The sequence below is a fragment of the Sphaerodactylus townsendi genome, linkage group LG12 (genome assembly GCF_021028975.2).
Source record: "Sphaerodactylus townsendi isolate TG3544 linkage group LG12, MPM_Stown_v2.3, whole genome shotgun sequence".
Lineage (NCBI taxonomy): Eukaryota > Metazoa > Chordata > Lepidosauria > Squamata > Sphaerodactylidae > Sphaerodactylus > Sphaerodactylus townsendi.
Window position 1 is genome coordinate 30,362,380 of NC_059436.1, and position 27,197 is coordinate 30,389,576.

A 27,197-nucleotide genomic window follows, 5' to 3' on the forward strand; every position below is an offset into this window, starting at 1 on the left:
AAAAGATGCCGTTATCACCAAACAAGGTAGAGAAGAGACATAGCTCATTGCCTGAGCACCAGCTTTGGATGGTCTCAGATTCCATCTATGCAGGGACAGTCTTGCCAATGGGGCATCTTGGGCAATTGCTATGGGCCACTTGAGGGTCCCCAGTGACCAGTTGGGATGATTGACAATGCTGGTGGAATATAGAGTAAAGTCAAAATGCAAACTGCAGTACATTGTTGAAAGGACATGCATTGTGAAAACTGGATGCTTTTTTGTTCTTCAGAGTGGGTGGAATGAGAGTAAAGGACTTTTGCCCAGGGACCCAGAATCCTTAAGACTGCATCCATAATACCTCCATTCAAAGGGCCTTGTCCAGCAGCAGGGCTGGGAAGGAGACCCCTGTCTGAGAAGTTGAAGGAGAGCCAGTACCAGTTAAGAGTAGACAAATGTGAGCTAGGAAGCCCAAATTCTGACTTGGTGCATGGCTGTCCGCCAGCCTGGAGAACCCACAACAACCAGTTGAATCCGGTCGTGAAAGCCTTCAACAATACAGTTCAGAGAGTGTCTGCCTCTGAAGAAAGCATATTAGGAAGCAGAGTCTTCGAATCCCACAACTATGTTTCTGTATTTGTGTAAACATTATCTCCCAATATCTCTTTTTAAAGATCCAGAGAAGCAAAGCTCTAAATGGAATTGTCTGTCGTTGTTTCAAACTGTAACCTTTTGAAAGGCACTATTAAGTGGGAGTTTTTAGCATCTGATTCCTGACAGCACAAAATTTGGGATTGTTATGAAGACAAAGGTGTTGTTGACCTGGTGTCTGTAATGGAAGAGTGATTTGTACATGTGAAATTCCGTTCCTTTCCAGATGAATGCAGTCTTCCATGCCAGCGTTCAGGACGGAATAAGGCACTATTATGATGACCTGGACTTCAAAAATATTTTGGACTTTGTGCAGCAGAAGGTGCGTTGTTGCTTTCTAAATGGCACCTGGGAGAGGTGGAGCTCCTGAATGTTGTGGCTGACTCCAGAACAGCTGCATTCTAATTGTCCCATCTCGTTCTGTAATCCATTTCAGCCCACGAAGTAGCTTCTGTGCATCAGCATGATTTAAACGTCTTAAATAGATTCAAGGGTTTTGAGAGAATCACAAAATCCTTCCCAGTGTTTTGCTCCTTCTCTTTTTTGAAATAAAGAGTTCAAGTGCTTTTTTGGAAAGCCTCCAGATCCCCCCCCCCCACCCATGCTTTTTGCAGCTGAAAATTACTACTGTGTTCAAAACTTGCCTCTGAGGCTAAGTATTGTGTTTAGCTGTGTTTGTGTGTATATTATTAAGTACCACTTGAGCAGATTATAATGTTTGATTTTTCTGATAATTTGAAACCTTTTGGGAAGCTGTGGCATCTTAGATGTGGACTTCTTTTGCGGGGGGGCGGGGGCGAGATCAGGTCATATTAATATAAATAGGATAATATGGCTGAATGCCAAAGAGGACAGCCTTCTGTATCTTTAATAGTGATATTGGTGGTGGCACAGTTGGATAATTTTAGACTCTGGACTCAATAGCATTATTCCCCCGCCCCCTGCCAGATGCTAATTGTTGTAACTTCACTTCAAATTTAAATTGCAGAATGAACATTCAGCAATAATTTCTATCACATACAGGAACGGTGAAGATCTGAATTGGTTCTTGGGCTCATGCAGGGAGACACTCTACTTCAACTGTGTTAGTCCCAGGTTCTTAACAGGTGGTGGTCATTGGGAATATTTCCAGCCAATTCTTTTCAACGATTGGTGGCCATTTTTGTGTCCAAATGCAATTCAAAATTCTGGTCTTCACCTTTAAACCTTTGGGGCTTGGGGCCAGCTTACCTGAAGGGCTCTTTCATTCCTTATGAGCCCCATACCAACTAAAGTCAAGCCAACAAGCTCTGTTGGTGGTAATTCCCATATCCTACACAGACACATACACATAAATACAATAGGTTCTGAAAACAAATCTCAGAGTGATGTAGCAGTCACCTTTAAATTCAAGAGTATGTTAGAAATTTAAGGTTTTTAAACACAGTTCTGGATGTGGTAAGAAACTTTTCAGATTAACCTTTGGCTCATAGTTCTTAAGATGTTCGTGCTCTGATAGTTTTTGATTGCATTGTAAACCTTCTTGAGTGTCAGAAAGGTAGTCTTGGCATTTGGGGAAAAAAACAAAATAAAAACCAAGTGATGTTGAAGCAGAACCTTTAGCCTGATCCAGCTAGGGTCTTCTCAGGTCCTGCAATTCTCTGCCTAATTGGTGATCTGAAAAGTTATCGAGACATTTGCTTTTCTTTCTGATACTGTGAGATGAACTCTCCCAATGGCGGGTGCTTATATGGATGTGTGAGTTACTCAGGGCTAGAAAATAGCATGTTAGGCATTGGGTTTTGATAAGCTTTTAAAATGAATGCCTCCTGTGGGTGAATAACCTTCCTCCAGCTGAATGAAATAGAATAATTGAGAGGCAGGAAGCCTTGTGGATTAATTACAAAGCACCAGGCCGGTCTTGCTACTGGACGGGAGGGCGTAAAAAGAGCTCTGATGAAACTGGTGAGTGGGGGTATTTTCTAATTCAATCCGAAAGGAGAAACAATTGGGAGAATTAGAGAGGCATTAGAAACTTTTAATTGATCTTCAGAAACGGCACCAGCTTGTGTTTAGTAGATATGGAACACCCTAGCTCCTTGGTGAGCTTAATGCTAAAACCTTTACAATCCACATTCAGATCACCATAATCTACTTGAATAGAACCTTTCATCTGTGGTGCTTGTCATCACTGTACAAAGAAACCATATTTTTCACCCCACCCCCACCGTGTAAGGCAACTCAAGGTCATTCTTCTATTATCAGTGAGGAAACATCTAGCTGGATCCTGGTAACCTTCAGTGCTGAGAAACTGATTTCTTTTACAGGGCTGTATAAAAAAAGATATGAAAAGATAACATTTCACTGGGATTCTTCACTGGGTATTCATTTTAACCCATTTGACATGGTAAAAAGAATGCCAGATTGTACAAGCACACAAATTATTTCTGTATTATATGACTTCAACCTGAGTTGGGTCACCTATTGAATGCTTTCTTCAAGGACAAAGCTTCCCGTCAAATTGCGTGGTCAAACTGACTGCTTTCCCATGGCATTACTGATTCTTTAGCATAGCTGACACCAAGGTAGGCCAGTATCCTTTTTTTAAAATTCTTGAATCGTTCCAGCTTTTATAGGCAGCCCTACATCAGAGTCTGTAAGAGATGCTGCTCTTGTTATGGCCCCAAGGGCCATTTTACTCATTACAGAATGTTTGTGTTTTTTTGCATGACACCACAAGGACTTTGAGTTGGATGTTCAGTGGGATTTTTGAGTCTCCCACACTCATCTGAGCCCCTTTATCTTCATAGCCGGGTGGCACCAATGCAAATGGTCTTTCTTACCTTCTGTATTGTTTTCTCTTCCTTAAAGCATCCACTGCAAAATTTACGTGCAGTCTTATAAGTAATATATTTCTCAAAAAGGGGAAAATGTCATGTGTGAATCTGGAAGATGCCGAAGTCCAATGGACTGTCACCCGCTCCTGTGCATCCATTGGCTGGGGATTCAATGTCGCACATTTCATCTCATAGGCAATTATGTATAAGAATTATACAATTTGGGCCTTACTTCAGTCATTCCAACTACCATCTTACAATACAACTGGTTCTTCTTCTGGATTTCACCAGGAGACAAATGGCTTCTCCTCCAAATATTAACCCTTCCATAACAGTATCATCTTTTGTAACTCTTCACCATGCTTCATACACTGGTGGGGACAAAGTGGCAACCTGGTAGATTACAACAAGTAGGGTTCCCAAGACTACTTTGGCAAATGATGGGTGATTTGGGGGATGGTGCCTGGAAAGAGTGAAGTTTGGGAGGATGTGACGTCACTTTTGGGTGACACATCTAGTTTCTATGGTCTTTATCTACAAAGACTCAGGGAAATTCCTAGTGCATTTGTAGGGGGCATTTTTTCTCTTACTTTTTAATTCCTCAAGGGTGAGAAATCAGGCCTGGTGGTAGGTACATGGAAGACCCACCACAAGACAGTATTTGCTGTCCCCTGTGAGCTGTTGATCTTTTTGAAGTGAGCACCTTCCTGGACACATGTAGCATAGGAGAGTTGTCCTAGGGAAAGCAATATTAGATCATATGTTCTGTGTTCATTTTTTGTTACAATTGGGGCTGATTTCCTTTGTGTTCTCTCATGTCCAAGTTAGCTGTAATTTCCATTAAATGTTGCAAGAGTAACAGAAGCTCTGCAAGACACTTACGCATCTGCATTCTGGACAGGAGGACAAGCCTCTGTAATTGGCACTGCAATCTTTTGATTGCCTGAAGAAATGATGGATTCTTCAAGCAGATTGAATTACACCCCTGAAAAATTGCAGAATTGGAGTAGCATGAACAATTTTGCATGTTATTAGCCTGCGCAGATTCACCCCTGCCCTGATACAGGAATGGAGACGGCTTGTTCTGAATTTTACATTCCTTGAGAAATATTTCCTTTCTGCCTCCTGGAAAGGATCTACTAATGAGACTCAAGGGTGTAAATTCTTATATATTACAAAGTTCTTGAAAACGGCACCAGGTGAATGGTGTTACAAGGATGTCAAATGAAGAGCAGTGCTGTTCTTAATTATGCAACTGGACTAAAACTGAAAGGACATTCAATTGTTGACATGAATAGATGCAAAGGGAAAGTCCAAAACTGTTTGACGTATGAATTAGGAACACAGAATGTGAAAAGTATGAGATCAAGGTATGCTCAAAACATTGAAATTGTGGGAATCAGTGAACTAGAGTGGATTGGAGCATTTTTTAAATCAGAAAATTACAAGATGTTTCTCTCAAGGTTTGACAAACACAGAAGAAACAGAGTTGCTCTAATAGTATGACAAAATGCAGTATAAGCAGTCATTGACCATAATGCAACATCTGACTGGATAATATTAATTAGACTTCATGGTAGTCAATATAACCATGGTTCAAATTTATGCCCGAACTACAGATGCTGATGAGGGAGACATTGAAAGCTTTTATGCAAGTGTCCAGGAAAAAAAATGATTGCACACCTAAACACAATGTTCTGATAATCATAGGTGACCAGAACGCAAAAGTGGAAAACAAAGAAGAATAAAATATTGTTGGAAGATTTGAGCTAGGACACAAAAATAGTTCATATATCTCCATCACTGCAGGGTCCCAAAATCAAGGTGATTAAAATAACCAAGAAAAGACTGATTTAAATAAAGCTTTCCATTTTACAATTCATGCAATTCCTGTATATTAATGGGATGTTATAGCAACTAAAACATATCTGCTTGCCACTAAATAAAGCCTTCATAACTAGAAGTGCAGTGTAAAAGGATGCATGAGGTTTTAGATGAATTAGACCTGCTTAGAGAGAAAAGGAAGCAACAGGGGAAACAAGGAAGCAACTGGCTTTCTGTGCACCTGCAAAATTTACTTACTTGAAGACAAGGACGGCAAGCTGTTGTAGTGTATGGTTGCAGAAATGTCAACCACTTTCCAGAAGCAAAGCTGATTTATTTACTAAACTATTTGCATCCCGAACAATGAAGGTGCTTTATACTGATGCAGGGCATTGATCTGTCAAGGTCAGTATTGTCTATTCTGATTGGCAGTAGCTCTGCAGGGTCCTCCACATCACCTGTACTAGGGTTATGAACCTCCAAGTTGGAGCTGGATAGGGTTGTCAACTCAGGCTTGGGAAATTCCTAGAGATTTAGGGGTGGAGCCAGAGGAGGGACTTCCATTTCTCATAACCTCTGATATAACATTGAGTCTGGCATTTTCTCCAGGTAACTGATCTCTGTCATTTGGAGATCAGTTGTGATTCTGGGATAATTCCAGCCCCCACCTAGAGGATGGAATTCCTAGTCCTACAGTTCTCCCAGAATTACAACTGATATCCAGAAGGATCAGTTCCCCTGGAAGAAATGCCAGCTTTGGAGAGCAGGCTGCAGAGGCGTAGCTAGGGAAAAGGGAGTCCGGTGCAAAATCTGAGTTTTGCTGCCCACTCCCATGTCTGTTTGTGTTTTTTTTAGTTTTAGGCCTGCAGGGGGCACAGTCTTTAGGCTAACAGCATCAACATTTCAGGGTATCTTTAGGAGACTATCCTGATGATAGCAGCCAGGTTTGGTGAAGTTTGGTTCTGGGGGTCCAAAGTTATGGACTCTCAAATGTGTAGCCCCCATCTCCTATTAGCTTCCATTGGAAACAGTGGGGGATGGGGGCACCTCCTTTGGGAGTCCATAACTTTGGATCCCCTAAACCAAACTTGGGTGGTATCATCCAAAGAGTCTCCCAAAAACTGAAATTTTGGTGCTGCTAGCCTAAAAACTGCACCCCCTGCAGGCCACAAACTGAAAAACACTACAAAAATACAAAAACAAACCTGAAATTTTTGCTGCCCCCGAGGCATGCACCCAGTGCAACGCGCATCCCCTGACCCCCATGTAGCTATGCCCCTGAGACTCTGTGACATCACATTGCTACTGAGCTTCCTTCCAATGTCAGTCCTTCCCAGTCATTTCCCCCACCGGATCTCCAAGAATTTCCCAAACCATATTTGGCAATCTTGTTCCCTGACCCTTTTAACTGGAGATGCCAGAACTGAACCTGGAATCTATTGCATGCAGAGTTCTACCACTGAATCATAGCCCTTGGTTTTTTTCCTAGCATGAAATGGCTAAGAACATTAAAACTTATACATTTGTTACAATCATAAAATCATAGCTTATCAGCAAAAAAAGGCATAAACTGTATTATACTTACAAATCTGCAAGAACAAATTACTAAATTTGCCCAATTTAGCTTACGCAGTATCTGCCATTAATCTTAAAGCTCTGGAGGACATTACTTTCTTATTTCAGGGAATTTCAAAGGCAGAACAGGCCACCAGCCAGTTAAGTTCAATCAGTTGTTCCTTAGAAAAGCCTATTGGAACAGAGTCAGCTTTGCACAACTTTCTAAATATCTACACTTTTTCTCTGGCAGACCATTCCATAACATGGGAGTGCTGTCAGAGGAGGCAGTACGAATAAAACTGCACTGACCTAAGCTGAAATGTAGGCTGCTTTTGAGACAGATGGTCCTTCAAATATGCAAGTCTCAAGTAGAGTTGCCAACTCTGGGTTAAGAAATTTGTGGAAATTTAGGTGTGGAGCTTGGGGAAGGTGAAGTTTGTGGCAAAAAAACCCCCTCCTTAGGGTATAATGTCATAAAGTCCATCACCCCAAAGCAGTCATTCTCTCCAAGAGAGAACTGATTCTCCAAGTTCTTGCTAGGACTTCCTGATTTTGTGACCCAAATGACTCTCCTCTCTTGTTTCAGTTTTCCTGCTGTGGAGGTGATGAATTCACAGATTGGGATGTTAATCCATATCATGCATGCAACAGCAGCGGCCCTCTGGCTTGCGGGGTGCCCTACACTTGCTGCAGGAAGGTAAGATGAAAGGACTGTGCATAATTGCTGCTAAAAGGAAGAGATGGTTGCTCTTATGACCCATGGCCTCGCTGATGCTGGGATTCGGGGTACAGGCTTGCAATGGTTGACCTTGTTTCTCCAGGACCAGGGACAGCAGGTGACACTTGGAGAGGGGACATCTTGGCAGCATGTGCCACAGGGGACCATCCTCTCTCCAATGTTGTTTAGCCTCTACATGCTGCTTCTGGCTCAGCTTCTCTGGAGCTTTGGGCTGGGTTGTCAACAATATGCTGATGACACGCAGCTTCTTCTGATGATGGAGGGCCGGCCACCACCACTCCAGATACATTGGCGTAGTGTCTGGGGGGCATATCTGGATGGTTGAATAAATAATCTGCAGTAGTGTAGAAAAACTCTGTTTATGACCTAAATTCACTCCTGATGGAAGTCAGTTTCAGGTAGCCGGCTCAAACTTGACTCAGCTGTTCATCCTTCCGAGGTCAGTAAAATGAGTACACAGATTGCTAGGGGCAAAGTCTAGATGATTGGGGAAGGCGATGGCAAACCACCTCATAAACAAAGTCTGCCTACTAAACTTCATGGTCTGACATTACCCCATGGGTCAGTAATGACCAGGTACTTGCACAAAGGAGTATTTTTATGTTTATCTAGAACAGGGGTAGGGAACCTGCAGCTCTCCAGATGTTCAGGAACTACAATTCCCATCAGCCCCTTTCAGCATGGCCAATTGGCCATGCTGAAAGGGGCTGATGGGAATTGTAGTTCCTGAACATCTGGAGAGCCGCAGGTTCCCTACCCCTGATCTAGAAAGTAGATCCTTGGGATTTCACAGAAGTACAGCATCTTGCAAAGTACAAACAACGAAAGGCAGAAGATGTATGAGTGCTCTTTAGTCAATTCATTAGCAGATCCATATTCTTACCCATGATTGCACCCTCGTCTAGCAAGGTTCATCTGGCTCTTTCTTTTCACCCAGACATTTAACTTTAACAGAAGCAGTGTATGGGGCTCTGTTGTGGTGGTTGTTGAAAATGTTATTTTAGCCTTTTTCATTTGTTTCTTTCTTTTTGTATTACTGTAAGCATTCTCAGAAGCTTGGAAAGGTTGAGAGTGTGGGTATAAATCACACAGAGAAGAGAAACTGCACATTTTCTCTGAACATTCATATATGATCCCGTCAAGGTGTAAAACACAACAAACCACAGAGGGTGCTGCCTTGAAGTGCCAGACTAGCAGAAAACAATTTCCCAAATGTCAAGAAAGTTCTCCAACTCTATGTAGTGTGACTAACTTGAAAGGAGCCCTTGGGAGAACCTGCATTTTAGTTTTCAAATTCTGATTTCACCTGGAGGCGCACAGAAAAATGCTCTAGCACTTTAATGAAGGCTTTTGCTTCTTGATGACTCATGAAGACTTGAAATGTTTCCTCTTTATTTTGATGTCTCTCCTGACTGCAAGTTCTGATGTTTGTATTGGGCGTTCACAACATATTTTCTCTGTTCTCATGAACAGTCGAGATGGGCAGACTGTGTAGACTGTGCTGGTAGCTTGATGTTGGCAGAACAAGGATAAAAGGGAGCATCTTTGTCCTGAAGAATTGTATTATTTTGCAGGTACTGTCCAATGCAATTTAGAATGTAGAGTGTAAGGTGGTACCATTGAGTGTAAGGTGGTACCAATAATTTCCATATTATTCAGAGAAAATCAGAAAAGTATACTTCAGCAGTGGCGTAGTGGTTAACAGCAGGTGTACTCTAATCTGAAGGAACCGGGTTTGATTTCCCACTCTGCCACTTGAGCTGTGGAGGCTTAACTGGGGAATTCAAATTAGCCTGTGCACTCCAACACATGCCAGCTGGGTGATCTTGGGCTAGTCACAGTTCTTCGGAGCTCTCTCAACCCCACCGACCTCACAGGGTGTTTGTTGTTGTGGGGGGGGAAGGGGAGGACGGAAAGGAGATTGTCAGCCCCTTTGTCAACCCCACTGACCTCACAGGGTGTTTGTTGTTGTGGGGGGGGGGGACGGAAAGGAGATTGTCAGCCCCTTACAGGAGAGAAAGGTGGGATATCAATGCAACTCTTCTTCTTCTTCTTCTTCTTCTTCTTTGGGGCATGGATGTCCAACAACAGGTGATTATTGTGAAGAATAGCATTTCTAATTAGTTTTGGGATCATTTTGCAATCCCTTCCTTGGATGTTTATACTCAGGATGTAGACTACTTTCCAGAGTTAAAGGGAATCGCTCCCTATGGCATCAAGTGGCCAATACCGTACTCAATCTACTAGTCTCTTGTTTTTACTTCAGAGAAAATACAAATCTCATATAAACCCCCAGTACATAAGCCATCACTAGGCATGTTTTATCAGGGCAAGATAAAAGGGGTGATGTATGCCAAAGTCTCAATGAAACCCAACTGAAGCAATCCAGAAATGGCTGCGTCTTGAAGAGCTGCTGCTGTGGTGTTTTCAGGGCTGACTAAAACTCCACAGGTTTGTTCTAAAAATGAAGTCCCAAGGTGGGGATTAGCAGAACTTTTCAAAAAGGTACAGTTGTCACCTCCCGGTAGGGGCCAGCCAAATTGTGCCATTGCTTTTGAAGTGTCGTGGTTCTTATCCTCAAAGGCTCCAACTGCTGTGGGGTGCCAAGCTGCCGCTTGAAAGGCACGCAGCAGGAGACTTTTACAAACCCAATGCTCAATATTCTCTCTAAGCTGCTCAGCAAATACATATGATCAATATCACACAATAGTTGTGTGCAGCTCAATCTGACCTCTGCAGCCAGGGAGCAAAATGCTTTGTAAAACCCTCTTACCCTATTATTATGTGTGTGTGTGTGGGGATTCTCCTCCCAAGCAGACCACTGCTGGTCATTGCTGTTGTCCCTGAATTGCAACCGCCTATGAATCTGCTCATTTTTCAGTTAGGTTCTTCTTTTGATCCCATTTCCATTTTTGGTGAAACAGTTCGTGGTCCATAGAGATGGCACAAAAATATGCAGATCTTCCCAGGTGTTGTGGGCTGGTGAGCTCAGCAAGCTCCAAGAAGTCAGTGTGCTGAGCCTTGGATCTACTGAGTAGACGGGCTCACAAGCTTGGGATTTCCCTCTTTTTAAAAAAAAGTAAGAAAAGTAAATAGAAACTGCTTAAAATAAGTTAAAGCCTCTCACCATTTCCCCTTTCTTCCCGCCCTTACCTTGCCTAATTTGCAGCAAAATTAATTTATTAGCGACTGGAAATATTTCCCGCACCTCAAGCCCCTCATTTCTTTGGGACCAGCAGCCAAAACAGCTGTTCTGTCCAAATGCAGCAAGCAGTATTCTTCTGGTCCATACCACTGCCCCTGTGCCCTTTCCTTCTATGGAGAATGCTGCCTTCTCTTTCTTCATTCTATCACACCTGAGCTTTGCCTGACCTTTTTATAGATGCAGAAGATGTTGGGCTTCCCAGCACTTCTCTCCCAGGTTGCCCACCGCCCATCCCTTTAGTTCTAGGGATCTGAACTAAACACTGTGATGTTTACGAAAGAAATGGAATAATCAAAATATAAATAACATATTCTGGCAGTTTCATGAACTAGACCAGGAGTGGGAGCAGGGCTTTGCCCATCTCCTGGATAGCTTTAAAAAGGGCTTGGACAGATTTATGGAGGAGAAGTCAATCTATGGCTACCAATCTTGATCCTCCTTGATCTCAGATTGCTAATGCCTTAGCAGACCAGGTGCTCAGGAGCAGCAGCAGCAGCAGAAGGCCATTGCTTTCACATCCTGCATGTGAGCTCCCAAAGGCACCTGGTGGGCCACTGCGAGTAGCAGAATGCTGGACTAGATGGACTCTGGTCTGATCCAGCAGGCTAGTTCTTATGTTCTTATGTTCTTATGTTCTTATCTCAATGGAGCGCGCTAGAAACAGTCGCAATAAGTTTACAGCTGAGATGCTAATTTGTACAGACATTCTCCAAACATGACTGGCTGTTGTCACTGGCGATTCTTCTCAGCCAGCCAGTTTGTCAGAGTAGGAGATAGTTTTGGCTTTTAGAGTGGATTTCACAGTTTGCATTGCTATTGCTGCAAAGTTGGAGAATTTTGGAAGAAACATCCGCCACATATTTCAGTTTGGAGGGATAAGGAATTAAAGAAGCTTCAGCTTAGGAAGGAGTACATACTTGGGTGAGGCATGGTCCGGGAGCCCTGGAAGGAAGCGACTAGATTGCTGTGATATGTTTCCCATAGGGCGTCCCTTGAAGATGACCTGAAAACTGCAGCTGGTCCAGAATTCAGCAGGGCATCTCTTAGTTCAGTGAGGAGAGGGTATTTTATGCACATGCACAATTTTTAAAAGAGTTGCCCCAGCTTCCTGGATTTTTTTATAGGAACAATTAAGACTATATTGTTATTTCTTTCTCAGATGTGTGCTGTAGGTTTTGTTGTCTTAGGATGGTAATGATATATGATATGTATTTCTGCTTTTAGCAGTCACCTTTGAAGTGGGTTTTAAATAAATACATAAATTTGTAATCCACAGCTGGAATATAGCTGCTGCTTTTTTCATCTTTTTTTTGCACAGAGGAGCAAGAAAAACAGAGTACCAATTCCTGGCCTTCCTCCAAATCAGCATTAAGACAAAATGCATGCTTCTTGCAGTCTGAATGGGGCGTCCTGCTGATCTCTCTTGAAGACCTCATTCATTGCTTACTCAGAGGAGGCTGTGTTGAGTCTATCTGAGACTTGAAAGAAACCACATCTGAAAGGCAATGTGCCACTTAGCAGTTTGTGCTCAATTGTGTAGACTAATGTTAGTGAAATTTTTAAAATTATAGTGTGGAAATACTTGGTTGGTATTACGTTATGTATTAATTAAGCTTTTTCCTTGCTTTTGATTAATATCACACAAAGAAGAGACATAATGATATAGGAATCCCAGCACAATACTAATTTCTGTTAATTTACTTCTATGTAACTATTTCAAAGCTAGCAAGTGAAGGTGGGCAGTGAAGTGAAACTGGTCCTGGAACAAACCAAGCTGATTGGCCCTGGCAGCACCAACAATATTATGTGCAGAGTATAGAGATCTACACACGAAACCCCAGCATATCACTACCGGCTGGAAAGGATCCTAGGAAACGAGCCTGAGAGAGACCATTCTTGTGCCTAAGATTCTGGTGAGTCACTGCCAGGCTGGAATCAAAAGTACAGAGCTAGGTGGTCACTTCACAGGGTTGCCTGTGCAGCTGCACAATACGTGAGCATGCTCTTTCACGAGTTTGTGACACTCTCCCACACATGTTTACATCTACAAGCACAAGTATGAACACACTATTTTTCTCTGCTTCTGCCTCAGTTTGCCTCTAGGAAACGTGGTAGGAAAGAAAGGAAGGTGATCTATTTGAAACCTTGGAAAAATATCACACAAATCATTCTTTTGTGTTCCATATTATGGATGAAATATTGGCAACAGTGGCCCATTACCCATGGAACACTTACCTCGGGGCTGTTCTCTGACCACAGGGCTTGCAGAGGGCTCTTCTCTGCACAAAACAGACCTTACATTTCGACACACTTGTTAATTTGTTTGGCATTGGAAGACTTTCGCAACTTCTTTTTATACATATCCCTGTTGGACCAAAATGTGACACACTCTCTCAGCTTATATCTGAAAGATTTTGCAAATAAGACAGATGATTTAGTAAAACACTTCTTTTGTCAACTGAGTGTGTCTTTTGAATAATAGAATCATAGAGTTGGAAATGTCCATACAGGCCATCTAAGAAGGTTTAACATGTCTTTCAGCCACAGTGCATCTTGAACTGTAGGTGATGTGTTTTTTTAGGTGGCTTCTGATTCAGAGATCTCAAGTTGTGTTTGGAAGAGAGCAGAACATCAAGAGCAGAACATCAAGAAAGCTACCAACTAAGATAGTGTTATGGTTTGTGTTCAACAATTATTTGGGAAATTCAGGTTCAAATCCCCATTCATCATGGAGATACTGAGGCACTGGCAGCCCAATCCCTGGGGGGGGATCCCCCTCTGGAGCTGGCAGACCCCTGTGTTGTCAGAAATACCCTTTCTGCCAGCGGAAAGGAGAAATGTGCTGGTAGAGGAGCAAGTTACCCAGGATGCCAGGTGCCGCATGGCTCCACAGTGCCTGACCCAGAAGCTGGCCATGGGAAAGCCCTCTGGAGGCGGTGGGGCGGTGCTGTCCCCAGCTGCCAATTAGATTTGGCTGTTACCCTCTCCCAGCCTAACCTACCTCACAGATTTCTGGGGGTGGGGGGGGGTGGGATAAAATTGAGGTGGAGTAAATGATGCTGTGAGCTACTTTGGTCTCCATTGGGAAAAAAACAGGGTAGAAATGAATACACTATAAAAATCCTGGGAGAGTTTCCTGGGTGGGTGAATTCAGGAATATTTTTGTATATGAAAGAGCACATTGTCTTGACTAGTTTGGTGCTTTGGGTGCAATTTGCTTGAAGTTAATCCATGAATCCTTTGGATCAATGCCTCTTCAGTTCCCCAAATCTTTCTATACTTGTTGATTCTTCTAGTGGCAATTTCCAGTGTTAACAGTGATAGGGCACTGATAGGGAATAATTTCTCCCTTTCCCTTAATTGTTCATAATTTTATAAATTTCCTAGTATGTTGCTATCTCTGCTCCCTATGGCACCCAGTCACCACCTTTGGTGTTATTCTTAGGCTGCTAGTATGTCATTGATAGCAGTCACCAAGAAGCAGTGTGTGTGGCTTGACCCACCGTAAAATATAGCATTTAATTTAGGTCTCGCAGTCTGCACTTCCCTCCAGGCTACCTGAATTGGCAGGCTCCTGCCTAAAATGTAATCTGCACAAGAGTTTGCGATTGCTTCACATGGGTATTCATTACACCCAAGAGCATTTCAATCTGTTTTTTACAGTGGCCAGGAATAAAAGAGAGACTTTTCTTCAAAATGCCTCACCATCAGGAAAGCTGACATTTTGTTCCATCCGACTCTGCTATATGAGAATTAAAGATGTTTCAGTTGAAAGACATTCATCTACCTAATTTTTTTTGGGGGGGGGGCAGGGGTAGGAGGTTAACTCCCTGTCAGTAAATTGGGGGGAGGGGGAGGGGTTGTTGGCCTGTGTTCTATAAGTACAGCTCAAGAATCAAATAAAATGCAGCATTGTAGAAAGGGGCCCCAAGATGAGAAGCAGATTTGCCTCAAGGAAGAGGAAAGAAAACTCGAAGAGTAGTAGTAGTAGTAGTAGTAGTTTGGATTTATATCCCCCCTTTCTCTCTTGTCAGGAGACTCAAAGGGGCTAACAATCTCCTCCCTCCCCCCGCCCCCAACAACAAATACCCTGTGAGGTAGGTGGGGATGAGAGAGCTCCGAAGAACTGTGAATAACCCAAGGTCACCCAGCTGGCATGTGTTGGAGTGCACAAGCTAATCTGACAGGAGGAATCAAACCCGGTTTCTCCAGATTAGAGTACACTCTTTAGTTTGGAGAGGAGACGGCTGAGGGGGGATATGATTGAAGTCTACAAAATTATGCATGGAGTAGAAAATGTTGACAGAGAGAAATTTTTCTCTCTTTCTCACAATACTAGAACCAGGGGGCATACATTGAAAATGCTGGGGGGAAGAATTAGAACTAATAAAAGGAAACACTTCTTCACGCAACGTGTGATTGGTGTTTGGAATATGCTGCCACAGGAGGTGGTGATGGCCACTAACCTGGATAGCTTTAAAAGGGGCTTGGACAGATTTATGGAGGAGAAGTCGATTTATGGCTACCAATCTTGATCCTCCTTGATCTGAGATTGCAAATGCCTTAACAGACCAGGTGATCGGGAGCAACAGCCGCAGAAGGCCATTGCGTTCACATCCTACATGTGAGCTCCCAAAGGCACCTGGTGGGCCACTGCGAGTAGCAGAGAGCTGGACTAGATGGACTTTGGTCTGATCCAGCTGGCTTGTTCTTATGTTCTTATGTTCTTATCTGCTCTTATGGTTTGAAGATTAGAGTACACCACGCTGGCTCTCTTATGAATTTTCTTTGTAAAAATACCACTCTTCAGCATTTAGAATCAGCTATCTCAATGTTATTATTTTTGTCTTTAGTTGTCAAAGACAGATAAGTACAGGCCCAGGTATTTGAACAACCTATCTATATGGTCACTAGCTATCTAGGATCAATCCATCAGGGACGATTAGCCTCTGTATTTAATGGGAGAGAACCTTTTTCCAGTTTATTCTGGAAACCATTCCTGAAAACAATGGGATTGACTTCAGTTACACATGACAGCTGGTCTCGAGAGAAAAGAGACCATTTCCCATGGAGAAAATGGCTGTTCTTGACTCGGTGACATTATACCTTGCTGAGGTTCCTTCCCTGCCCAAATTCCGCCTTTCATGGGCTTCATCCCAAATCTCGAGGGATTTCCCAATCCAGAGCTGGTCACCCTGTCTCTATTTCTGCATCCAAGCCTTGCCCTGAACTTCTGAATCCTTCTTCATTCAGCTCCAGGGAGAAAGGCAGACTATAAATGGCGGCAATGAACACTGGTGATAGCCAAGTCAATAGGCGTGGACATGGGATCCGCCTTGCAAAGTCCCACGTCCTTGTTTGTGAGCCACAATGCACCCGTAAGCTGTTGGTTGCCTGGCTGGGTAATGATTAGGTGAGGCTCCTGCAACATCTCTACTGGATCTGGATAGGTCAGTAACTACTGCAGTTGCCAGCTTCCAGGTGGGGCCTGAAAATATACTGGAATTACAAGTGATTACCAAATTACAGAATTAGTTCCCCTTGAGAAAATGGCTGCTTCTGGGTGGTAGACTCTGTGGCATTATACCCTTTGAGGCCCCTCCACTCCTCAAAGCTTGTCCTCCGCCCCCAAATCTCCAGTAATTTCACAACCTGGAGATGGCAACCCTACTACAACTTGTGCAGAATTTGGCAGCCAACTAGTTAACTGGGATTTGGCGTGGCCAGTTGTTTGCCTTCCTGGTCCATTGCCGGATGAGGCCAGAGGAGAGAGAAAGAGAGATGGTAAAGATCCCTAGGCTTGACGCCCATATGGATGGCTTTCTGGAGGCCAGTAAAAACAGTTCTTTTCCAGAAGGCCTTTAAAGAGATCTAATTGCCTCCTCACTCTCCAAACAGGCTGTTTATATACCAGGTTTTAAATTCTGATGCATTCTGCTTTGGTTTGAATGCAGCTTGGTTCTGTAATCTTGGTTGCTAGGGGGTTGTGATTGTTTCCTGATGGTTGTGATTGTTTCCTGATGGTTGATTTAATTTTGTACTGTTAACTTTATTGTTTAAAATAAGTTGACTGTGGTAAGAGACCTTGAATGCTGTAAAACAGAAAGGAATAAATATATAATAATATATAAATAAATGGAAGTGGCTGTGTTCTCTAGTCTGCAGCTTGGGAGCAAGAATTGTATTTTTTTTTAAGCTTTACAACTGGATTGCCTCACAAGTGATTGAATTCCATAATAAAGTTGGAGTCTTCTCGCAGTAAAAACTTCAGAGAAATGCAGCACATGCTTTCCCAGTGCAAGAGTATATGTAAAGTGTCATTATTTTTCGTTCTTCAAACCACAAACATCTGAATCCTGAAGAGAAGGGACAGTGCACGGTGTGTTACTTGCAGAAATCAAGTCTGGTCCACAAAGGGTCTAAAAAGGCCTTTGCATGGATGGAAGCCTCTGCATGGGTGGTTCCTTCCAGTACTCTGAGAGCTCTGGTCCAGTTCTTTTGCCACATGCAGTCTGTAGCCTAGCTTCAGTGGCTCAGTTCTGTTTCACCCTTCATTAGATTTCTGGAATGCCATGGTCTTTCCACAGGTTCTCTTCTTTTGCAACTGAACATTCCAAATTCTGTTAATTTCTACATATGTATTCCTGACTGTCCTTCCTTGAATCTCTAGATTGTGTTCAGATTTCTAGAACACTGGCAACACTAGAACTGGACAGAAATTTATCAGCCAAAAGAGAGAGGTTGATCGAAAAACAGATTGGAGGCTGGGTAGTGTAGTGGTTAGAGTAAGGTGACCAGATGGTCACCTGTGTGAACCAGGATGGCCAGCCGCACGCACGCAGCCGCAGGAGCGCCCCAGAACGCCATGCACGGGAGGCTGCCGCACTGCCTTGCACCCCAGAAGGCAGTGCGGCAGCCTTAAAAAAACCAGGGACACTTGAAAAAACCTGCGTGACACGGGACAAATTGTTTGAAGGCGGGACTGTCCCGCCAAAAGCGGGACATCTGGTCAGCCTAGGTTAGAGTGTCAGACTAGCCTGCTTGCAACCAGTGGGAAGCTTAGTGGGGTTATAGAGGGGTCCTAGGGGAACAGAGGAGAAGAATGGTATCATGCAACTCTATAGTGTCATTATTGGCCGAAAACCGGAAGTGATGTTACCATTATGTGCTTATGGCACTTCCAGTGTTTGGTCAGAAATGACATTGCAGTGTAGCATAGTGTCTTCCCTCCCCTGTTTAATCCCATTGCTGAATTTACTGACAGCAAGCAGTGGGTCATGGCTGGAGTTAGTTGGGCAGTCCTAGTCTGATTAGGTTCTGGGACAGCCAGGTTTGAATCCTCTCTCTCTCCCTTCACTCCAATGCACATAGCACTAGAGCACCAATTGCAAACTTTCAAAATATCTGCAACTTATGTAGGCCTCCTTCTGTCCAGTACAATATAAATGGCATAGTGAGAATCAGGCAGATTCTGGAAGAGCTACAAAGGGACAGTAGAACTTCAGCTCACCTTCAAGAGACTTTAGGTCTCTGGTGGCTTCAACATTCTCCTGCAGCAAAGGCCTCGGTTGGTGGCTGTGTCAGTGTAAACGGTGCACTTAGTTCTTATTCAATCTCAACTCACAAGTGAGAAAGCCGACAATGGTTCAATGGGTGTGCTTTATTAAATTCTTTTATTACTGTTTTGCCAGCTGTTTGTTTTTTGCAGCGTAGTGAAAAGTCTACAGAACAAGCTGAAGAGTCGTATCTGCTTTCATATTTCTTGTAGCTTTTTTGCAGGGTTTTAAATCACATCTATTCATGTGTCGTTATTAAGTTTGGAACATTTTTTCTTCTCTCATCAGGTCCCAGGAGAGGTCATTAATACCCTGTGTGGATACAGGGCTCTAAATAAAGAGGTAAGAAACTTGTTACATACGGTGTATCAGTGGCTGAACTAAATGCCAGGGAGGAAGAAAACTGGGATTCCCATTTGCCACCAAACATGTGCAGACATCCTAGACATCAATTTTTTTTTAACAGAAATTCCAGTTAATAAGGGTTTTTTTCCTTCCTAATCGATAGTTTCAAGTGGAGCTCCTTGATTGGTGTGCTCTGGATTCTTGTGGTACTGAAAGCCACCAATTGCAAATTAAACCCTTGATCACCCTGGCTAACTGAATTGTGTAGGAATAAATTAGCTGTTCTGCTCATTAGAATTATATATTCTTCTGTAAGGCCCCTTCCACACAGCACAGGTAGAGCAGGTTGCAGTTGAGATAAAGTAACTTGCTCTTCTGTTTTCGCATTTGCATGCCTTCATGCAGGCAGTGACTGGAGCCCGTGGAAACAATGGTCTTAAAATCCATTATTGAAAGACACAGCTACGAGAAAGAAAGATCCTGCCAAGTACAGGCTGTCTCAGATCCAAGTGATTGAGTGGGTGACAGAAGAGCAGTACCAGGGATTCCTGGCTGGTTCTTCTGCCCTTGAGCCGTCTCATTAAGGCTTGAGGCCTTATTTTCCAACTGAGATAGTTTTGGCTTTGCGGATGGTCCACCTACAAATGCTTCTCTTTTGATGTTACTGAACTTGTCACTGGCATCTGATAACTTGATGCCATGACATATTGGTGGAGCATTTGGAAAATGGAGTGGGGGAATATTGGGGTTAATTTCTAAGGGTGTCAGTGTTAGATATATGCAAAAACTTCCCAATTTAGAGACTGAATCATCAGTACAGATGTTGAAATATGTCAGGCCTCTGCCCTCTCACCAAGCCCCCAAATGAGATCATTTGTCGTTCTGGAGTTGGGTGTCATTAACATGCTGATGACACCCCATTATACCTATCATTCAAAGTCTCTGGAAGCATTTCTTTGAATCAGAACTTCGATGCTGTGACCAAGAGGATGCAAATACACAAGCTGAATCTAAATCCAGATAAAATGGAGGTGATTCTGCTTAGGAAAGCTGGTGTTTTGGATGGGATTGTCTTCCCAGTGTCAGGCACTGAGATACATAACCACAGGTTCTGGGCTGAAGTCCCCATAGCATCTGACAGACAGATTATGACTAAACTTGAGCAATACCAAACAAATTCTGGAAAATTTGGATTCGGCTTGATTTGACTGTAAAATTATCAATAGAGCCAAATCAGCCGAATCCCTGATTTGGTATACCTGAATAAAATTCAGTTTACATTTTTTGGTAATTTTTAGTGTTTTTTCGATTTTTGGCCTGTAGGTGGCAAATTTTGTAGGCTAGCAGCACCAACATATCCGGGTATCTTCAGGAAGCTCTCCTGATGATAGCACCCAGGTTTGGTGAAATTTGGTTCAGGGACAGTTTGTTAGAACAGTTACAGAAAAAAAAAGTTAGATTAATTGCTTTTTTAATAAAGGTCAAGAGTTGAGAGAGGCATTTTACTATATCAGACATATTCAAATACTGATTGTGACTTGTTTGCACTTATGTTGCTTATCTCATATTTAGTTATAAACAGATGTTATTGTAATAGATTTAGAAAAATATTTTTCTACAAATATGCATTGTGATAAGCAAATCAGATTTCTCTGGTTGGAAGTCTCAGGAGAAGAATACATGAGATCTCTAGGTGATATTTTTGGGTAACTTGAGCTTTTTTTATAATCCCTAAAAGCAGTGTCACAGAAGGCTAAAATCTAATTTGTTTTGTAAAACTGTTACTTGTTGTATAGTACAATTAAACAATGCTAAGAACTTTGATAATTCTTGTAGTAATTGTAGGATTAACATTTTCATGCCCATATTATTTCTGTCTTGCTCAATAAAAATAATATTTTATTTTTCAATAAATGATAAAAGTTTATACAGTCTGATTTGCTGGTTAATAATTCAGAGAACCAAGCCCTATCCGCTACATTTTTGTATTATCAGAGTTAAAGATTGTCTATCTCCTTTAATCAGATAAATCCTGGATAACTCTGCTGCTAATCAGTTTTGAACAGGCTAAGCCTTGAACATTGTTAAGTGCAGATCCTCTAATAGGATGTGGGAGGAAATCTCATGTTATTTCTTGAATGGGCCCTGCTAAGGAGACTGTGTGGATGAGAAAGTTGAGAGATATTAATGCTATGTTTGCATTTGCAGAGTGCTTCTTTCCCATTATTATTTATTTTTCTATTTATTGATGGGGGGATCAGATTGTTTGCTGTGCAAACTTGATTTCAGCATTGTTGTAAGCTGCTCTGAGCTCTTGGAAATACACGGCAGAATTTAAAACAAAGGAATAAATATAAACACTGTGCTGCCCTGGGGCCCAGGCCTCCAGACTTTCCTGACCACCCCAACAGTCCCACCCCAAGCCACTTACCTGCAGGACTTGGCAAGCTGCAGCAGCCCAAGATGGTGGGAGAGCCTGGCAGCAGCTGCACCCTTTTCAACAAAAAGAATTAAGTAGAATTGTAATTTCATCCGCCATTGTCCGGGTGTGGGGGTGACCTCCCCCCCAACTCCACCCCCTCCCCGGACTCGCGCCCCGACCCGCGGCCTGCGGGCAGGGCCCCGGCAGCGCGAAGCGCCGGAGAGAAGGCTGGGTGGGCGGGCGGCGACGGGCTCGGCCGGCGCTCCGCTTGTTCCCCAGGGGCCGCGCTGGGCGGCGGATCTGGCGGCGGCGGGCGGCGCCCTGTTCCCGTGGCGGGGGGACAAGACCCCGGGAAGCCCCGTTGCCGCGCCAGCTGGCAGAGCAGCAAATCAGGGGAGGCTGGACAGCTGAGCCCTGTTGGGCTGAAGACGGGAGCCGGAAGTGGGCGCGGAGGAACAGGGGCGGGGTTTTCAACCCCTCGGCTGACCCAGGAGGGGATAAAAGGGGAGAGGCTCGGAGAAGAAAGGGGGAAGAACAAGGAGGAGGGAGAGCGTGTAGGAGAGCAGGGGAGTAAAGCCAAAGAGGGAGAAAGACCGAGAGAGAGAGGGAAGAGACCAATGGAGGGAGTGTTTGAGGCGAGGGGAAAGGAGGACAAAAGAGGAGACGACCCTGCTGGGGGAGTGGAGCGGGACTGAGACAGAGGGGACACGTGTTGGGAGGAAGAGCGAAACTACTAGCCCGGGGGCTGAGAGGGAGGCTTCCCTACTCTCCCTTCCCAACGTGTTGTGGGCGCTAGGGCGGTGGTGGGCAGCCGGGCCAACCTGTGGCTAAAGCGGCTGACCCACTTAGTCCACTCCCCAGAGAACGGGAGTGAGGCCGGTAGTACCAGCAGCCGGGTAGGGGAAGGCGGGTTGGCAACCGGGGTCCCGGCGGGGACCCCGCCCCAGGCGCACGACAGCCATGCATTGGACCATCTTTGTTTCAGGATGCTCTGCTTGGGTCCTTCTGCTAGGCAAGCACTAGGACTCAAGTGGAGCATTCTAAAACAAAGACAGTCTACCATGTGGTGGATGAAGTTACAATTCCACTGAGTTCTATTTGTTGAAAAGGGTATAAACCAGACCAGGGCCAGCAAAGGCAGGGCTTGTTTTAAAGCTGGCCCAGCAGCAGAAACATCCCATTCCTCCCAGGAGTCAAAGGGCAAAGCAAGGGACAGCAGAACTTTAAAAGTGGAGGTTTAGGAAAGGCCCAGCCAAAGGGGTGGGCTCTGGGGTGGGGCTGTAGGGGAGAAGGATACTATAAAAACCTCAGGGAGCCAGAGGGTCAGGAAGTAGACTAGTTGGTGGCTTTCTAGAGTGCCACCAGGTTGAGAATATCGGAGACCTGAGGAAGATCTAAGATATCCTGAGGTGACAATAGCACTGGGGCTGAAGTGACAGGGAGCCCAAGTCATGACATGTAGCACATTTGGTCCCACAATACCTCAAATCTTTGTGGCTTTCAGAAGTCCACTGAGACCTCTAGTGGAGTCTGTAGGAAGAATCTGCGAAGTGTGAAATACGATCACTATTATTTATTCTGTTTGCAGAGGCTGGAACTGGTAGACAATATCTATGTGCGCGGCTGCATCCATGCGGTGGGCTTGTGGCTGAAAGACAATTTCGAGGCTACTTTTGGAATGGTTTGTTCTTTGCTGCTTCCTCAGGTATGTGGATCCTTTTGCTGTCTAGGGGCTCTTCATCATTGTCAGTCTTATTTCCTCCATTGCTTGATGGGTTCTTGTTAGGATTTTACAAGTGCCTGCATCATTCAGTCAAGCAAGAGTTAACTGCTGAAGTCGCATGTCTAGAATCACATGAGCTTCTGGAAGGAGCTCTCCTTTCTTCTTCCAGCAAAAGTGGAGAGACAGATACATGGGCACAGATAGTCTGCACAGACATCCAGACTGAACATTTGCATAGATAGAGGTTGCTATTCCTCTATTTAGTGTCAATTCATTTGTTATCCAGTAGAATTCTACAAAACAACTAACTTGCATCTGTGCCCTATTGTTTGCTGTGCTAATTCACTGCAATATAACACTTCAGCTAATCCAATCATACACCAGAGTTACCTGTGGGGCCTGGTTGCTTTCAGTCCCTCCTGGAACATCAGGTTTCCTGGCCAGCATCACCTCTGTCTCATCTGGATTCAATTGCTACTTCTCCCCTTGACTACCACATCTAAGCACAGCTGCTTCTGGAGGCTTAGTTAATGAAATATATAGCTAAGTCATCAACACAGTGATGGTACCCAGCTCCAAAGCTCTGCATTATTTCATGTAATGATTTGCAATAGATTTCAAAGAGTGTTTGATTCAAGCAAGCCCCGGTGCCTTGTCTAATTTTGCCCTCTACATCCAAGTATCTGTAGTGCAACACATTGTCATTATTATGGTTGATGATGACCCAAGAGACATTCAGCACCAGGTGTGTAAATTTAGTTTATTAACCATACCATTCTATTTTTTGTGTCACAAGGATTGTGACAGAAAGTTGTATAAGCTTCCAGCTTTGCAGTTATCTCCCAAATAAGGTGGGGGGAAAGATCTGGAATAAATAAACGGGGTCAGTTAAGAAAGGGCCAGTAGCTTGCAAGCATTTGCAGGCTGGCTTCCAGAGGAACTTGCTCATTCTTTCCAATACACTATAAAATTCAGCCCCCAAAAAGATCACTTCTGTCCAGCGACAAGAGCTTTAGCTTTTTAATCAGTTTCTCATATTCTAATTGGATATCTCCTTTGCTTCCAATAGAGTTCTCGGTGAAATTAAATTACCACTGGCTATTGGAGCTGCTAAGGTCTATCAGTCCAATTTTTTTCTTATTTCACAGTTGCAATTCACAGCTCTTATCAACTGCAACCTGGTGGTTTGTCAAAAACGCATGACGATGCATTCATCATCACAGAAGTGCCAAGAAATAGTTATTGTGGAGCAAGTAGGGTCAGTACAAACAGAGGATGCGCTTGCTTACCTCTAAGTAGTGATCCCCCGCCCCAAAATGAAAAAAGCCAGGTTGTTACATTTGTAACACAACAAATTCCCTCCAATACTGCCTTCTGACCTGACTTTGTTTTTAAGATATTTTTGAGTTTACATTGCTAAGCAACACTCAAAATGACTTCCAATTTAAAAGGGTAAAATGTATCAAACAGTCAAATTAAACCATCACAGTCAAAACCATGTAACCATGCAATAGTTACAGTTAAAACACATAAATAGTCACTAATGGCAACCTGAATACACCTCCTCGCAGCTCCCTTCATATAGTTGCATCTGTGAGGAACAACCATACTTTCACTTGTCTGAGGAAAATGATCCAAGCACAGGCCAAGTGAGCCTCAGTTGGACCTTCATTCCCTAAGCACCTGTGTCAAAGGATATGACATGAAACAGAGACTTCTTTGTGTATCTCAAGAAAAGAGAAGGGTGGAGGTTCTTTCTCAAGTATTCTAAGTGTTGAGTGTTACAGTGTGTAACAGACTTCTTTCTGTGATATACCTCTGTATCAGCCACAGATGCAGGCGAAACATTAGAAACAAGATCTACCTGGCCACGGCCACACAGCCTGGAAAACCCACAACAACCAAAGTACAAACAATCCTGTACAGGAAACTGAAGGTACAACCCCACCCCCTTCACCATTGCACATTGAGGTTGTTTTGTGTAGCTTCCCTTTAGCAGATGAGCCAATGTGCAAAGGATTCTCTGAAGGTTGAAAGTTGAAACACCCCTGGGCCAGAGCAGTCCATTAAGGAATGATTGGAGACAGTTAGGATTTGAAAGGAATACCCTGCAACAAAGAACATTTTTGCTGCAGCAGAGGTTGAAAGGCCCGTGTGATTAAGCAGTAGGCTTTTTACCTTGTCATTGCCGACTAAAGATTTTTCCATCTCAGAGCCCTTAACTGCTGCTAATGAAGGAAGACATGACAAGCCAGTCTCTGAAGTTCTGCATTGCAATATAGGATTCATTGGGTCTCACACCATTGCTAATGAGGCACAATTTAATGAGAACACCTCCTGCCTGCTCAGGTTGAAAGTCATACATCACACAGTCCACCACAAAAGAGGTACAGAGTACACATAACCCCTCTTATCTACAGCATCATGACTGAACCGTGGTAGTGGGTCAGTACTATTCTGCCTAACCAGCCGCAGTCTCAAGAGATTATTAATATTTAGATAAACATTTGAAGGTGATATTCATTTTTTAAGTACTTGAAATTAGTCTTTTGCTCTTAGTAACATTATTAAAGCACACAGATCAGGGGTTGAATCCAGTTAAGATAAGTTTAAGCCCTGTGTAGACAACAATTCTAGGGACAATCAGTGAATGCAAAGGGGAGCTGGGTTATAACCCAGCATGATTGTATCCATACCACAGGGTCCCACTCATAACATGCACACATTGATTTGTACCTCTGCTGGGGAGGAGGCCAGTGGTAGATCTTCTGCCCAGCATGCAGAATGTCGCAAGTTTGGTCCCTGCTATCACCAGTTAAAAGCATCAAGTAGCAGGTGAAATGCAAGACCTCTGCTTGAGACTATGGAAAACCACTGCTAGTCAGAGCGGACAGCCTTAACCGTGATGAACCAGTGGTATGATTCTGTACAAGGCAGCTTCATATATACATGTGGCCTTACATGTTTCTGTGCACATAAGTGTTGTACACTTGTTCTGAACTCTGCAAAAACAGGATGCATCCATACATACAATTTTGATGCATGTAGATCCTCAACAACCCAACAAGCAAATATTTGCACACCATGTGACTCACAGTCTTAGACTGTACAATTTGTAAGCTGATAAAATCTACAATATATACCTTTGAGGGGCTGGGTCTCAGTAATGCCCCAGTGCATCTTCAAGTAAGTCTCATATACAGATAAGGATGCATTCATAAGAAATAATCAGCACTTTTACAATTGCATTCCCTAATCTTTACAATATTGACTAAATATTGACTACTGGAAACCCAACGTGAGCGACCAGCTTCCAGATATATTCTGGCTTTGAAAATCTTCAAAGGCTCACGAGTGCATGGCATCTACAATTTAAATAAATATATTATTGTTCACTCCCATGTTACAATGCCAAATTGAAAAGGCAAAGCTTCCATTTGACTTACTTTCCATGCAGGTCGCTGACAGTGAGTCATATATATACATATACGTGTATATATACGTATATATATATTCTATTCTAGTACGACTAAACAACCGCCCAGAGCCCCTAGGGGATTGCGCGGTATAAAAGTCTAAACAATAAATAAATAAAATAAAACAAAGACATCATTAGACATAAGAATTACCATGTCGTCCTTCTTTTGGCTCTGCAAAGCTTTCTCTTGCTGCAAGAATGTCCTTGAAACGAAAGAACTCTGGCAATCATTTAAAGGTCAGTGCACCACCTCACAGGTGTTAGTAATTAAACTGGTACAGTTCATTAAAAAAAGCAGAAAAGTTCAGGTTGGAATTGAGTCCCAAAGGATACGTAGTCCTCAGTCTGTGGACGTAGAATGTTTCGATCCTATGCAGCTCTGGTTGCGTCGATTTGTGTGTCCCTTTCTTCCACGGTAGACAATACAAAGGAGCGAAGGGATTCAGGCTTATGTCGTATTTGTATAAAATGTTCCACAAAGGGTGCCTCCATGACTTTATTTCGAATCCGAATTTATACCCCTTAATTTTTATCTTCCTGCTTCTCGGATCGATGTAATTTAACCCACAATCACAATAAATCAGGCACACAGCATTTTTAGTATTTCAACTGGTAAATTGCTTTGTAGAACCCCATTGCAAATTGTCCCAGCTGATCCTGCCCTGGACATCTCTGAAGTTGGGAAAGGCGAATGACTCTCCTAATGCTTTTGAACAACTCCTATCCATGACTTCAGGGAGCCATCTGTGTGAAGAGTGCTCTCCTGGAAAGCAGGCTTTTCTCTCGCTCTCAACTTCAAGCGTGAGATTGCAGGCAGCTGGTCGAGAGGAGAATCGCAGCTGTCGCTTGGGGGCAAGTCCATACACCTCGAAGCTAATGAACAAAGACCTGAAGTTGTTTGC

At 43.4% G+C, this 27,197-nt stretch overlaps 1 protein-coding gene across 1 annotated transcript in view; it reads left to right on the forward strand.

Annotated features, from left to right (window-relative positions):
• LOC125442276 (tetraspanin-15-like) overlaps positions 1-27,197 on the forward strand; it is a 97,865-nt gene that overhangs the window by 55,740 nt on the left and 14,928 nt on the right. The window contains exons 4-7 of the mRNA XM_048513545.1: positions 857-952; positions 7,414-7,524; positions 18,616-18,669; positions 22,683-22,799. Coding sequence (XP_048369502.1) covers positions 857-952; positions 7,414-7,524; positions 18,616-18,669; positions 22,683-22,799 — 378 coding nt within the window. The remainder of the gene's footprint in view (positions 1-856; positions 953-7,413; positions 7,525-18,615; positions 18,670-22,682; positions 22,800-27,197) is intronic.